Source organism: Lygodium microphyllum, chromosome 15 (genome assembly GCF_053477565.2).
Source record: "Lygodium microphyllum isolate KBCC chromosome 15, Lygodium_microphyllum_v1.1.10, whole genome shotgun sequence".
Taxonomy (NCBI): Eukaryota; Viridiplantae; Streptophyta; class Polypodiopsida; order Schizaeales; family Lygodiaceae; genus Lygodium; species Lygodium microphyllum.
This window is the reverse complement of record NC_141149.1, coordinates 107,391,510-107,407,403: the sequence shown is the minus strand read 5'-3', so window position 1 is coordinate 107,407,403 and position 15,894 is coordinate 107,391,510. Positions and strand designations below refer to the sequence as shown.

At 45.4% G+C, this 15,894-nt stretch overlaps 1 protein-coding gene across 2 annotated transcripts in view; it reads right to left on the bottom strand.

Moving 5' to 3' along the window:
- LOC148024884 (chorismate synthase) overlaps positions 1-15,679 on the bottom strand; it is a 74,251-nt gene extending 58,572 nt beyond the window's left edge. For both annotated transcript variants that reach the window (XM_087694553.1, XM_087694554.1), the window contains exons 1-4: positions 14,837-15,679; positions 14,632-14,730; positions 14,448-14,531; positions 14,070-14,350 (exon numbers count right to left, since the gene is read on the bottom strand). In XM_087694553.1, the coding sequence (XP_087550679.1) occupies positions 14,070-14,350; positions 14,448-14,531; positions 14,632-14,730; positions 14,837-14,907 (535 nt within the window). In that variant the 5' untranslated portion in view covers positions 14,908-15,679. The remainder of the gene's footprint in view (positions 1-14,069; positions 14,351-14,447; positions 14,532-14,631; positions 14,731-14,836) is intronic.
- Positions 15,680-15,894: the final 215 nt, after the last annotated feature.

Genomic DNA, 15,894 nt, shown 5'->3' with positions numbered 1-15,894 from the left:
TTTCTTAATCCATTTTCAGCAATTTCCAATCATTTAATTAATTTTCAGAATTAATTAATTTTGAAAATTAATTCAACCCTTAATCCATGCCCAAAAATTTGACCTTGCCAGTCCAAAAATTAATTGGCTAGGCCATTTGCATCCAAAGTGGTCCCATGCATTAATTGACCCTTGGACAAGCATTAATCCATTAATTAATGCCTAGTCCCTAGTGTCACCACTGACACTTAATGGCCAATTAATGATCCTAGGGGCAAACTAACACCAAAATTCACCTAGAATCTAACAAGTGTAGCTTGTTACAACTTTTGCCTTTGACACCCATGGGCCATCTTTTTCACAGGGTCCTTTGGCCTTCAACTGTGAAAAAGTAGCTTGCACCTCACATGTACAACACATGTGCATCTTTTAATTGCACATTTGATTAATTATTTAATCAAATGTCAATTAAGCATAAGAAAAGCATCAAATTTTCACGTCCTCGTGACAGTATTCACCAGGAGTTTGCCAATAGAAACACTCCTCAGGAGAATGGCATCTTGAAGCGGAAAAATCGCACTGTGATCGAGACCTCTCTCTCTATGGGCTGAGGTTGTGGCTACTGTGGTTCATATCCTTAATCATTCCCCTACTTCCGTTGTTGTTGGTGTGACTCCTTATGACATGTACTTTGGATCAAAGCTATATGTTTCTTATTTCAAGGTTTTTGGGGTGATGCCTATGTCCGCATCTTGAAGACACAGCGTGACAAATTTGAAGCAGCTTCCAAAAGACGTGTTTGTGGGCTATAGCTCCCAGTCTCACGGCTACCGATTGTATGATCCTGTTAAGTAGGATGTCTACACGAGGCATGACATTCGGTTCATGGAGATTCCAACCCCAAAGGAGGATGAGGACCATCCTATTCTTGGAGATCCCGATGATAGCTTGGCCCTAGCAACAGTTCCTTTGGAGCCTGACTCTTGAGGACTCTTCTTCAAATGAGGAGCTTAGTTCCTAGCCACCGGATTCACCGATTGCTCCTCCACCATCGGTGAACCTATCAAAAACTTCAACAAATGGCGAGCAATGAGGCTAGATCCGGCCTCCTCCTTGTTGGGCCCATGACACGCTTCAAGATTCAAGGATTAATTGGGGTCCCTAAGGAGTGGCAACCACAGAATGGATTGCGGAGTTTGCGGAGACACCAAGCACATTCTATGGAGCTTATTTGCTCTAACTACTGTTTGATGTCCCGTGTTATACAGGATAGAGAGCCTACCTCCGTGAAGGAGGCTTTGCAGTCTGACCATTGGCGGAAAGCAATGGAAGCCGAGTTGGAGGCTACTGAGCGGAATGGCACTTGCTACCTTGTGCCTCGTCCCTCTCATAAGAAGGTGATTGGTGTCAAATGGGTCTTCAAGACCAAGTACCATAATGATGGCTCTTTGGACAAGCACAAGGCCTAAAGGTTTTGCTCAGCACCCATGCATTGATTTCCATGATACTTTTGTCCCCTCTACTCGTATGGCGATGATCCGTACTATTCTTGCCTTGGCTAGTCATAGGAGATGGCCCGTCTTTCAATTGGATATGAAGTCGACCTTCTTGAACGATGATTTGAAGGAGGAGATCTATGCAAAGCGGCCTCCTGACTTTGGTTCCTTAGATGGGAAGGTTTACAAATTGAAGAAGACCTTGTATGGCTTGAAGCAGGCTCCGCATGCTTGGAACAAGAAGATTGACTCGTTTCTCTAGGCAAAGTTGGGATATCGGCGCTCTAGGGCCAATCTGCAGCTATATGTGCACACTTTCGAGGGTGGTCATGTGTTGCTTATTTTGTATGTTAATGACTTGATTGTTACACGTGACCATGCCTAGAAGGGGATTTTCATCTCTCAGTAAAGATATGTACAAGAGCTCTTGATAACTTTTGAGATGGAGGATTATTAGTCCAATTCTACTCCTATGGATCCGAACTAGAAGGCCACTTCACACTCAAATTCTCCTTTGGCAAATGCTACGCGTTACCATCAACTAATTGGATCGTTGATTTGGCTCCTCCAACACAAAATGTCGTGCCGCTACACGAACACAATGTGAAAAACCCTGGAGCACATCATCATCCGGCTTTCTTATTAATGTAGAGAATCAATGCCGTATTAGTCACATTAGTGTCAGTGTCCATACTATGGATGGTTCAAAAATATGAGATTTTTGAATAATTTTAGTCAATTTTTATTATTTTGAATACTATTTCTTATAAATATCCAAAAAATGTGTAGAAAACTTCTAGAATAAGGTGACATGCAAAAAGCAAGTGACTTTTTCAACCAGTTTTGGGAAAACTCATAAAAAAAGAAAAGCTTCCGAAATCGCACAGCATACGATCGTAGTTTACAAGCAGCAAACAGCACTCCGAACTGGGAGGAGGAGGAGTGATTTGGAAGAATTCTTACCAAGTTTCCTAGTGTTTTACTCCCCTTTCGGAGCCAACGGAACCATCAGATTTGCAATCTGAGCAACAAGAAGAAGCTATTGTTTTTATGCACATTTTTGGTCTACAAGGGAGCTCCAAGAGATCTAATGCTTGGAGATTGCTTCTGAATAGTGCCAAACAATGAATTTGTTTATCTTCTCAGGTTCTATCAATACATAGTGCTTTAATTCATTGTGCTTTGTCTTTATCTTGTGTACCTCTTGTGTATTCTTTTTCTTCTCTTCTATCTCCTATTCTCTACTTCCTTCTATCTCTGATCCCTGGTGGATACGACCTTTCGACTAAAACCCCTCTAACAACAGGTTGATCTATGACAACAGGTGCTTCTAATCTTGTCCTTACAAGTTGGAGTCATTTAGATTGGGCTAGCGATGTGGACCATAAGCACTCTACTACAGGCTATTGTTTTACCTCGGGTGCAAGAGTTATCTACCATAAGCAATCTACTATAGGCTATTGTTTTACTTCGGGTGCAAGTGTTATCTCTTGGAGTAGTAAGAAGCAACCCACAGTAGCCCTATCTTCGACTGAGGCGGAGTATCAGGCCGCGTCTTCTACCACATGTGAGACTGTGTGGCTTCGGAGATTGATGAAGGAGCAACGAGCTTGGCTGCCCCCAGACTCGTCCTACTATTTCAAGGTGCGACAATGAGAGTTGCATTGCCTTGGTACGGAATCCTATATTCCATGCCCGGATGAAGCACATAGAGATCTAGTACATCTTCATCAGGGAGAAGCTTCTGGATGAGACCATCGATGTGGAGTACTGTAAGACAGAGGACAATCTTACGGATCTATTTATGAAGGTGCTTCCCCAGACTCTACTTCGCCGACATTCCAAATCCCTCAACCTTATGCCTCATCCACAATCTGAGAGAGGGTGTTAGAGATTGTCATCCCCTGGACAAGCATCTTTCTCGGTTAGGCTGTGTACATATGTAGTTTTCCAGCCAGGCAATCATTCGAGAGTGGTTTGGTGTGTGAAACAGTGTTTCCATCTGTTAATGCCACGTTAGCAACCAGACACGCAGGGTGCAGTCAAACTGCCACATGGCAGTCCAATCGGATTGTGCAATTCAATCGACCAAATTTCAGCCGTTTTTTTTTTTTTTTTTTTTTTTTTTTTTTTTGGCTTTTTCTTCAAGCTATAAATAGCCAGTCACCAGCACACTCATTCTTGCAGATGCAAATTTCACGGCAGAGATCGGGCAAATTGTAGCAGACTTTGAGGTGTCCAGCAAGGAGACATTATCGAGGTCGAGATACGCAGACATACGGACTCCGCCAATGTACATATCTGCATTCCTTTGTATTCAGCATTCCTTATACAGCAAATCTTCATCTTCTTCGGTCTCTTTCTCTCTCTCTCCTCTCCATGTTCACCCTACTCTCTCAATCTTGGTCCCATGCTTAACTGAATGTCACGGCTCATGTAGACATCCCACTTAACAGAATCATACAATCGATAGCCTTGAGACTGTAAGCTATAGCCCACAAACGCAAGTCTTTTGGAAGCCACTTCAAATTTGTCACGCTATGTCCTCGAGATGTGAACATAGGCATTGCATCCAAAAACCCTGAAATAAGAAACATCTAGCTTTGACCCAAAGTACGCCTCACAAGGAGTTACCAACAACAGCGGAAGTAGGGGAACGATTAAGGATGTGAACCGCAGTAGCCATAGCCTCAGCCCATAGACACTGAAGTGTCTAACAATGCTCCAGCATGGTACGTGCCATCTCGATCACACTGCAATTTTTCCACTCCAAGATGCCATTCTCCTGAGGAGTGTTTGTATTGGCGAACTCCTAGTGAATACCACGATCTGCACAAAAACGAGCAAACTCATTAGAAACAAACTCCCCGCTCTTATCCAATCATAAGGTCCTCAGCTTCCGCCCCAATCGGTTCTCCTCAAAGAGCAACCAATCCTTAGAGTTAGAGAAAGCCTCCGACTTCACCTTCAAGAAATAAGCCCATGTCATCCTACTATAATCATCCACAATTAGCATAAAATACAAGCTCACTCTAAAGGACTCTGTCCTCATCGGTCCACAAAGATCGGTAGAAACAAGCTCCAAGGGTGCTTAAGACCGCCTCTCGAAACCTTGCTGGGAACAACATCACGAGTCTGCTTCCCACGGATGCAAGATGCACAAGGCTACTGACTGACTCACCACAATATCCTGCAAACCTCGAGCAAACTGGCCCTTAGATGCCTCCGAAGATAATCATAATTGAGGTGGCCAGACCGAGCATACCAAAGCTCGAACTGAGTTTGAGAGGTAAAAAGAAGAGAAGTCAAGGCCGAAGAAGACTACAACTTATAGACTCCATTCTCCTTATAACCTGAAGAAAGAACCTATCTCGATCCTCGATCAAGAATCCGAAAAGAATCCACATCGAATTCGACCAAAAGGCCAAGGGCACAAATCTTGTGCACCAAGAGAAGATGATACCCCAAAGTCGGCACATAAAGTACCTCGAATACATGGGCACCACTGCGTCCATCTAGAATAAGATGCATGTTGCCCCATCCTTGAATAGGAATAGACGAATTGTCACCGATGAGAATCTGGCCATGAGAAAAGGCCGCAAATGAGCAACACCTGCTGAAGAAGAAGTCGTGTACCGGGAGACACCACTGTCAACAATCGACTTCCGAGTGTATGCAGCCACCACCAATCCGGAATCCTTTGAAGATTTCTTCTTCTTCTCCTTGTCGCGGCAATCCTTCTTCCAATGACCTGTTTTACCATAAATGTAACAAGTAGATTCCTTCTCTTTGTCCTTCTTAGATTTGTCTTCCTTCTTCTTCTTTTGGCCCTTCCCCTTCTTCATTTGGTCCTTCCCCTTCTTCTAAGAGGATTGACCAACCAAGGCCTCAGATTTCAAAGCATTGGTTCCTTTCAGTTGCTCCTCTTGGTCCAAGACCATAAGAACCAACTCTTCCCATCAAAGAGTCTCAAACTGTCCTAAAATAATCAAGGTGAAATAAAAACCACTGAAGCGAGGCAATAATTGTGAAAGGAGAGTTATCGCCATGTCTTCAGAAGTGATCACTTTCCCTGCGTTTTGAACCTGCATCTAAAGCTCCCTCAGCTTGTTGATATGCTCCTGCATGGATGATGCCTTGTCGACACTCATAGTCCGCATCTGCACTTCCAAAGAGACTCGCTTCATGACGGTCATCCGATTATACATCTAATCCAACTCCAGCCCTATCTCCTGGGCCACGGTCAAATGCTCTATATGAGAGATGGCAACTGTAGTACATGAGAGAAATAAAAACGAGCAAATGCGAGCATTGAGTTTATCCCAATGTGCCTGAGCCTTTGCCGACTCCACCTTATCATTGAAAGAGATTCTGGACTCGTCTCGCAAAGAAGGACGATGGATAGCCTCCATAACAAGCTCCACCAAATCATAGGACTCCAATATGGCAAGCATCATAACCCACCAAATGCGGTAGTTCTCGCCATCGAGCTTTTGATCTGATGGAAGAACCGGTAGGAAGGGCACCTTCCGGTCCATGATCGCCTAAAACTTTGTCTCGGCCTCAGAAACTACAATGCCTGCACAAAACACGGAAAAAACTCCCTCTAACTATGAAAATACAGCCTGCTAGGACTATAGTTCGCTCATCCCGCTCCTTCTTCACCTACCACAGGCGATGAAAAGGTAAAATCTGCACTTGAAGGCCAAAAACTCAGCCCTCCTCTTGGAACAGCAACAAATAGCAGCAACTTCACCAACTTTGCTCCTTTCCCACACGCCCACGCTCACTTCAGCCTTGTTCCAATGCATGGCCCTCCCGCTCACCCTCGAACGCTGGAAACGCAACCTTGTGTCGTGCTGAAATCTCCTCTTCAGATGGGTTCTTCACTCAGTCAGTCCGTCTTCACTACTTTGATACCGTGTTAGAGTGCAGCGGTGTGGAATCGTGGGATCAAGACTGAGAGAGTTGGGTGAACACGGAGAGAAGAGAGAGAGAGAAAGAGACAAAAGAACATGAAGATCTGCTATATAAAGTATACTGAATACAAAGCAATGCAGATATGTACATGGGCGCAATCCGTATGTCTACGTATCTCAACCTCGAAAATATCTCCCTGCTGGACACCTCGAAGTCTGCTGCAATCTGCCTGATCTCTGCCCTGAAATCTGCAACTGCAAGAATGAGAGTGTGTGCTGGTGGCAGCCTACTTATAGCCTGAAGAAAAAGTTTTAAAAACCTGTCAGGTCAGCTGCATTTACTGTGCTGAAATCTGACCGACTAAACTGCACAGTCCGACTGGACTGCCACATGGCAGTCCGACTGCAACCTGCGTGTCTGGCTGCTGACGTGGCACTGACAGATGGAAACACTGCTTCACACACTGAACAACTCTCGAATGACTGCCTGGTGGGAAAACTGCATATGTACACAGCCTAACTGAGAAAAATGCCTGTCCAAGGGATGACAATCTCTAACACTTTTGGGCACATGAGGACAAAGTAATACTCTTTCTCTTCACTTGGGATGGGACCTTTTGCATACATAGGACAAAGTTTCTCTCTCCCCCCCTTGGGCACCTTTTTCAGCCTGACAAGGGTATTGAGCATGCACAATTAAAGGCCTTGATTACTAACATTGCACAATCTATTGGTCCAATGTGGGCTGGACACATGGATTTTTGGCCTTGTCTTGGTGGTTGAGGCCCCTCTTGGCCAACATGGAGACAAAGATAGTGTTTCCTCTCCTAAGGCTAAGTTTCAATCACCCTTTGATGCTACCGCAGCAATTGTTTCTCCTCACAACTCTTCTAGTTGAGGTGTTTCTTGTAGTCTTGTATCAAGTTCTTGGTACATGCACCGACTTCAACTCCCTTTCTCCTTCAACATAAACTTCATGATTTGAGAGGCGGTTGCTTTTCCTTTTTGGTACAATTAGGTTTCAACTTGCCCTCCATAGTCTTCAACATCAATATCCTCTTTTGCTGGTACCTATGCATTATTTTTTGTACAAGGTCGCTCGAGCAAGTGAACAATTCCCCTATGAAGGCATTGCTAAAGTGCCACTGTACTGCACATTTCCATCTTGCATTCTCCTCAGATTAGCATTGTGTTATGTGATTTGGGCATTACCTTTAGTGTTTGTTATTAATAAAAGTGGATGTTAAGTGATCTTTGAGGGTGACAAATGCATTGTTTGTGACAAGGAGCATGATTATGCATTGAGGCTTTTTGACACTTCATACAAAGATCTCTATCTTTTGGATGATTAGGTGAAGAGATCTAACAATGCATTTTCAGTTGGTACACTCACTCTTGGAATGAAAGATGTGGAATTATGCCATTCTAGGTGGGCACATGAGTTTTGGCAGTCTCATGACTCTTCAGAGGTATTAGATGGTTGATGCTTTGCCTATTTTGGATACTCCACCCCCCCTTGTCAAAGTGCAGCGATGCAGAAGCGTAGGACAAAGACTGAGAGAAAGAGAACACTGAGAGAAGAGAGAGAAAAGGAGACAATGTAAACGCAGAAAATCTACGGTGTAATGCGCTGTATAAGAGTGCAGAAATACACAAGGGCGCAGTAAAAATATCTGCATATGTCTCCGACTTGATGACCTTGATCTCCGTCAGCCCGAGCAAAATCTGTCTCAGCCAACAGATCTCAAGATTAGAATCTGAATAATGAATGCTGGAGTGAGCCACGAAATTGGCTATAAATAGCCAAAAAAACAGAAAATAATTGGAGCAAACTGCATTAAATCTGGCCGACTGTACCAGTGCCCTATTGTACTGCTGACGTGGACTGCCGTACTGCTGACGTGGAGCCCGTTGTCCACCAATCTGCTAACATGGAACCTACTGTCTACCAACTGTCCAGGAAATGACTGTCTAACACCCCCTCTCAGAACCTGGACGGGTTAAAAGACTGAGGGATCTGGAATGCTGCCGAAGAAGAGCCTGGGGAAGCACCTTCGTAAACAAATCTGCAAGATTATCCTCCGTCTTGCAATACTCCACATCAATGGTCCCATCCAGAAGTTTCTCCCAAATGAAATGATACTAGATCTCAATGTGCTTCGTCCGGGCATGGAATACTAGATTCCGTACCAAGGCAATGCAACTCTCATTGTCGCACTGCAGAAGAGTAGGACGAGTCTGGGGGCAGCCAAGCTCCTCCAACAATCTCCGAAGCCACACAACCTCACATGTGGTGGAAGACACAGCCCGATACTCCGCCTCAGTAGAAGAAAGGGCTACCGTGGGCTGCTTCTTGCTAATCCAAGAGATAACACCTGTACCCAAGATAAAACAGTACCCTGTAGTAGACCGTCGGTGGTCCACATCGCCAACCCAATCCGAGTCACTCCAACCTACAAGAACCAGATCTGAAGCATCTGTAACTACGGGATAAGAAATCCCTAAGTCAGAGGTCCCCCTCAAATACCGAAGAATCCTCAAGGCAGCCTGCCAATGCACCTGTTTGGGTTCTGTCATGAACCCTGCCAAAAGACCCACAACAAAACAAAGATCAACACGAGTATTGAGAAGCCAAATCAAGGATCCAATCAACTGAGAATAGCAGGAAGCATCCATCACGGGAGAATCTGAATCTGAAGTGGCCTTCCAATTTGGATCCATAGGAGTAGTAATGGGCCGATAAGTCTCCATCTCGAAAGTCACCAAGATCTCCTGAAGGTACCGCTCTGCTGAGATATGAAAATCCCCCTCTGAGACTGATAAATCTCGTGACCCAAGAAGAAATGAAGCCGCCCCAAATCCGTCATCTCGAATGCCTGATGTAAAGCTGTCTTGGTCTCTCGGACCTTCTGTGCATGATCCCCTGTCAAAATCAAATAATCAACATATAACACGAACAACACACGACCAACCTCGAAAGTGTACACATAAAGCTGCCGATCGACCTTGGAGCGCCGATATCCCAACTTCAACTAAAGAAACGAGTCAATCTTCTCATTCCATGCACGCGGAGCCTGCTTGAGGCCATACAAGCCCTTCTTCAACCTGTAAACTTTCCTATCCGAGGATCCAAAGCCAGGAGGCTGCTCAAAATAGATCTCCTCCTACAAGTCACCATTCAGAAAGGCCGACTTCGCATCCAACTAATAAACAGGCCATCTCCTATGGCCAGCCAAGACAAGAACAACTCGAATAGTCGCCATACAAGCAGTGGGGGCAAAAGTATCATGGAAATCAATGCCTGGGCGCTGAGCAAAACCTTTAGCAACAAGGCGAGCCTTGTGCTTGTCCAAAGAACCATCGCTAAGGTACTTAGTCTTGAAGGCCCACTTGACACCAATCACCTTCTTGTGAGAGGGATGAGGCACAAGAGACCAAGTGCCATTCCTCTCAATAGCCTCCAACTCAGCTTCCATGGCCTTCCGCCAATGATCAGACTGCTAAGCCTCCTTCACTGAAGTGGGCTCTCGATCCTGCATAACACGGGTCAGTAAACAATAGTTGGAGCAAACAAGCACCAAAGAATGTGCCCAGTTCCTCCGTGACCTCCGCGGTCCATCCTGCGGTTCCCATTCCTCAGAGACCCCCTCGATCCCTGAATCTCGGAGGGTGTCACGAGCCCAACGAGGAGGACGAACCTTGCCCCGTCGCTCTCCATCTGCTGAAGACTCAGGAACATCCACCAGCGGAAGCTTCTCGGGGGTAGTCGGTGGAAGAGAAGACTCTGAATCCGAAGAAAAATCTCCATCAAGAGGCTCTGGCTCCAAAGAAACTATCTCGAGAGCCCAACTCTCCCCTAGATTTCCAAGGACGGGGTGCTCCTCACCCCCCTCTGTGGCCGGTACTTCCACGAACCGCACGTCTCGGCTCGTATAGACATCCTGCTTAACGGGATCAAACAAACGATAACCTTGGGATTGGGAGCTATAGCCAACAAAAACCTGTTGTCAGGAAGCCGCCTAGAACTTATCACGCTGCGTCTTCGGAATGTGCACATAAACGTCACACCCAAAGATCCTGAAATAAGAGACATCGAGCTTTGTCCCAAAGTAAGCCTCAAAAGGTATCATCCTATCAACGGCCGAAGTGGGAGATCGATCAAGGATGTGAACTACGGTAGCCACTGCCTCGGCCCACAAAAAGTGAGGTGTCTGTCGATGCTCCATCATGGTATGAGTCATCTCGATCACACTTCAGTTCTTCCACTCCAAAATGCCATTCTCTTGGGAAGTGTTGGTGTTAGCAAACTTCTCGTGAATGCCTCTATCTGCACAAAAACAAGCAAAGTCATTAGACATAAATTCACCTCCCTTGTCTGAATGCAAGGTCTTCAGTCGCCGGCCAGAATGGTTCTCCTAAAAAAGAAGCCAATCCTTGAAATGAGAGAAAGCATCTGACTTCAAAAGCAAGAAATAGGCCCAAGTCATCCTGTTGTAGTCATCTACAATCAACATGAAGTACAAACTCCCCTTCAGGGACTCGGTCCTCATCGAGCCACAAAGATCCGTAGATACAAGCTCCATGAGTGAAGTAGACCGCCTAGAAGCTTTGTTGGGAACTGCATCCCAATGCAGTTTCCCACAAATGCACGAGACACATGGCTGATGGCTCACCACTATGTCCGACAAGCCTCAAACAAATGACCCTCACGACGCCTTCCGAAGGTACTCGTAGTTTAGGTGGCCAAACCGAGCATGTCAGAGCTCGGACTGTGTCTAAGAAGTAAGAAGAAGAGAAGTAAGAGCTGAAGAAGACTTCAATTTGTAGACTCCATTCTCCTCATACCCTGCAGAGAGAACCTTCCTCAATCCACAATCAAGGACTCAAATAGTATCACTGTCAAACTCCACCAAGAGACCAAGAGCACAAATCTTATGAACCGAAAGTAAATGATACCCCAATCCAGGCACATGCAACACCTCAGAGGTATGGGTACCACCACGTCCATCTGGAATAAGTTGCATCTCACCCCGCACAGCAATAGACACAGAAGAGCTGTCTCCAATGAGAATCTGCCCACGTGAAGGTCACAAATGGGCAACACCAACGGAAGAAGAAGTCATGTGCCGTGAGACACTGCTGTCCACAATCCACTCTCGAGCCTGGGGAGCTGTCATCGCAGCATCAGAAGTTGTCGGTGTAGAGTCCTCAATGACTGCTAAGTGTAGAAAAGCACCTGATAAGGGTACAGCCACCGCTCCAGAGTTCTTCGTGTCCTTCTTCTTGGTATCCTTCTTGTCTTTGTCGGGGCAATCCTTCTTCCAGTGACCGGTCTTACCACAAATATGGCAAGTTGATTCCTTCTTGTCCTTCTTGGATTTGTTGTCCTCCTCCTTCTTTTGGTCCTTCCCCTTCTTCTGAGTGGCTTGACCAACCAATACCTCTGATTTGGAAGCATTTTGTCCCTTCAATTGTTCCTCCTAGTCCAAGACCATAAGAACCAACTCTTCCCACCAAAGAGTCGACTCCCATCCTGAAGCAATAAGAGCGCAACAAAAAGTACCGAATCGTGGCGGCAACTAGGATAGTAAAATGATCGCCATGTCTTCGGAGAAAATAGGCTTCCCTGCATTTTGAACCTGCATCTGAAGCTGTTGTAGCTTGTTGATATGTTCCCGAAGCGAAGAAGACTTATTCACGGACAAAGTCCGCATCTGCACCTCCAAAGAAACCCTCTTCATTAGGGTCATCCAGTTGTACATCTGATCGAGCTCCAGCCATATCTCACGAGCCACCATCAAGTGCTCGATGTGAGCTATCACAGCTATGGTACAAGACAGAAACAGAAAAGATCGAATCCTGGCATTTAGTTTGTCCCAATGAGACTGGGCCTTGGTCAACTCCGCACGAGCATTGGAAGAGAGTTTAAACTCATCCCTCACCAAGGGCATGTTAATCTCCTCCATCACCAGTTCCGCCAAATCATAAGGCTCTAAAATGGCCAACATCATCACCCACCAAATGTGGTAATTGTCACCATCAAGCTTTTGATCTGTTGGAAGAGCCGGTAGGACAGGCACCTTCTTGTCCATGATCGCCTGGAACTCCAAATCAGTCTCTGAAGATATGTTAACGTGCAATACCTGCACAAACACAAAAGCAGCCCCCTCTAACTGTGAAAACACAGCCTTCTAGGACTGATTCCTCCGCTGCCCAAACCTTCTTCACCCGCCGGAGGTGATAAAAAGGTAAAATCTGCAATGGAAGGCCTCAAACACAGCCTTCCTCCCCTTCGAACAGCAATAACCTGCAGCAAATTCACCAATTAGACTCCTTTCCCGCACGCCCACGCTCGCTTTAGCCTTGATCTAATGCACAACCCTCCCACTCGCCCTCGAAACCTGGAAACGCAACCTTGTGTCGCAATGAAATCTCCTCTTCACATAGGTTCAGTCCTCGGTCAGTCCATCTTCACCACTCTGATACCATGTCAGAGTGCAGCGATGCAGAAGCATAGGACAAAGACTGAGAGAGAGAGAGAACATAGAGAGAAAAGAGAGAGAGAACAGGAGACAATGTAAACACAGAAAATCTGCGGTGTAATATCCTGTATAAGAGTGCAGAAATACACAAGGGGGCAGAGAAAATATTTGCATATGTCTCCAACTTGATGACCTCGATCTCCATCAACCCAAGCACAGTCAGTCTCAGCCAACAGATCTCAAGATCAAAATCTGAATAATGAATGCTGGAGTGAGCCACGAAACCGGCTATAAGTAGCCAAAAAAATAGGAAATAATTGGAGTAGGTCTGCTGCATTAAATGCAGCCGACTGCATTAAATCTGGCCAACTGTAGCAGTAAATCTGGCCGACTATACCAGTGCCCTGCCATACTGCTGACATGGACTGCCGTACTGCTGATGTGGAGCCTGCTATCCACCAACCTGCTGACGTGGAACCTATTGTTTGCCAACTGTCCAGGAAATGACTGTCTAACACCCCCATGTTTGTGAGGGTTGTGTTCTTGGCAAGAATCATTTGTTCACCTTTAAGAAGGATGGTGCGGTGCATGTTGTTTGAAAAATACAGCTCATACACAGTGATGTATGTGGTCACATGAGGACACGTGCTCTTGGGGGTCATCTTTATTTTGGCACATTTATTGATGAGTACTCTAGGTACACTTGGGTGTATGGCTTGAAGGCCAAATCAGATGTATTTATGCATTTCAAACGCTTCGTTGCTAAATTGGAAATTAAATTTGGTTTGGAAGTGCAGATTCTTTATATAGATTTGGCGCACGCAGGGGGGGGATGGGTTCCTTCTCTATCCAAATTCCATTTCTTGCTTAATGGCACGTGAACTTCAGCACCAATGAACTTTTTTTTAGGATAACTATGATTTGCTTGACAATTTCACATGCTTTTTTGATTGGCTTGATAAATGTTTTCAAGGACAACTATGATTGGCTTGACAAATTCAAAATCAAGAGTCAATCTGAACTACAGCCTACACCCCACCCCCTTCCAAAAACCCCCTCCGCCAACCCACCACCCCCCCCCCCAAAAAAAAAAAACCAAAACAAAAACAAACACACACACACAAAAAAGCACGTAGTTTGTGCATGACGATTGTGCCTCACTCAAGCCAAGTTTAGACTTTGTAAATGCTTACTTGGCTCTTTAGGGTCACGATCACGATAAGGTCGACTTCTGTCCCTTTCTCTATCAGCAGAGCGATGTTCCCATCGCCCGTGGCCAGAGCTGCCCCCTCCAGCTTTTTCCATGTTGGTTCTTCCTGAGCCATTATCTCCCCAAGTAGGCCCAAATCTAGGACTGGAATTGTTTGAAGAAAGCTCGCTGCGCTTGGAACCCTGCTGGAGGAAGGAGCCACCTGAAAGACTTGAAGGTCTCCGCCACTCAGGAACATCAGGAGGGCTCTGAGAAATTGCATTTCTGTAAAGAAGACATGTATTCTTCATATTCCTTTACAAATTTTCACGTTGCAAAAAATTGATGGGCAATGTCATGAAACATACTGACTATCACTTACTTTTCTCTGTCTGTGTGAATCAAACCTCGAGAAGAGACAACTGGAATTGCTATTGCTCCATCAGCCAAGCCAGGAGAAGTATCTCTGCAAGATAGTAACAATTATCAAACCCTATGAAGATGCTTTTAAAAGTCTTATGACTACAATAACAATTGCAGATCAGAAATTCAAACCAAGATGGCACCTTAAGAGAGCAGGGTCTATGCCTGCTGGACGTTGTCTGCAATGATCCAAATCAGCAATAGACAGGAGAAATTCTCTGGTATACAAATATTTTGCATGTCTGCAGACCATTAAGGAAGACATTGCCAACTCATAAGACCCCAAATAGAGACACAGAGATATATGTTGAGAACGCATTTTGGCGATAGTTAAAATTGGAAGGATACTTCTTTGTTGTTGATGGATCACCATCGGAATTCTTTAGCATTGCGGTTGCCTCCACAACCTCTCGTCCCATGGCTTAGACTGACGCTTTACCACTGATGAGAAAATGCATATGGGGCTGACCAGGTGGACAGCCAGTTGTATACTTTGCTTCAATTAAGGACTTGTGCCTGAGTGCAGGGACTGTACAGTATGCTGAGCATATGAGGGTATCTTACGGGATAACATCGACAGAGGAATGACCAAGCCACAGTAGATCGTGAATTGCGCGCCGCTCCGTGACGGACAGCAATCTTAGCTTGAACTTGAGTGAACGATTATTGCAATTAGGGATGCGCTGTGATATAATCTCAATCTGCCTTACTTGGTAAAGGCTGCCGCGAGAAAGGACCGATTCAGCATATCTGTTGAAATACGAGGATCGGCATATTGAATGAATGCTTAAGACGCTCCAAGAAATGGGTAGTATCTGCACAATTTCAAGCTTCTGATGCGGAGTTCAAATGGAGGACGATGGAAGGAAAATTCGATCGCTGGGGAGCAGCCAAAAGACCGGGGGGGACGGGGGGAGAGAGAGAGGAACAAAGAAAGTCGACGGAGACGAAATCTGACCAGAGACGAGGAAATTGAGGGAGGGGTATTTTATTTACTTTTCTCTTCGATAGATCGCTTCCGACTCCGAGACAGTAGATAAAACGAAATGGGGGGAAAAGAAAAAGAGAAAGAACTACTAAGACTGATCCTGCTACGCAGAGAAGGCCCCGGCCTGCTCCCACAAAGGGTAACGCTATCGCGCTCTCACTCTCGTGTCGGGACTCCGAAGAGAGATGGTCTTCAACACTACGTGTATGAATGTTAGAGAGGGAAGCACAAGAGAGACCCCACTTAAATAGTCTTTCTCTAGTTAGTAAGTATCATGGGACTATAGAGTGTAGAACTTCCTAACAGTCCCGTCCCACCTGCCCCCTTCACCTTTGGTCTTTCAGCTACAACTCTTAGGGTGAAGGGTTCATCACCTAAATGGCCAACTGGTTTACACTAGCTAAGTGTGTGTGCATTC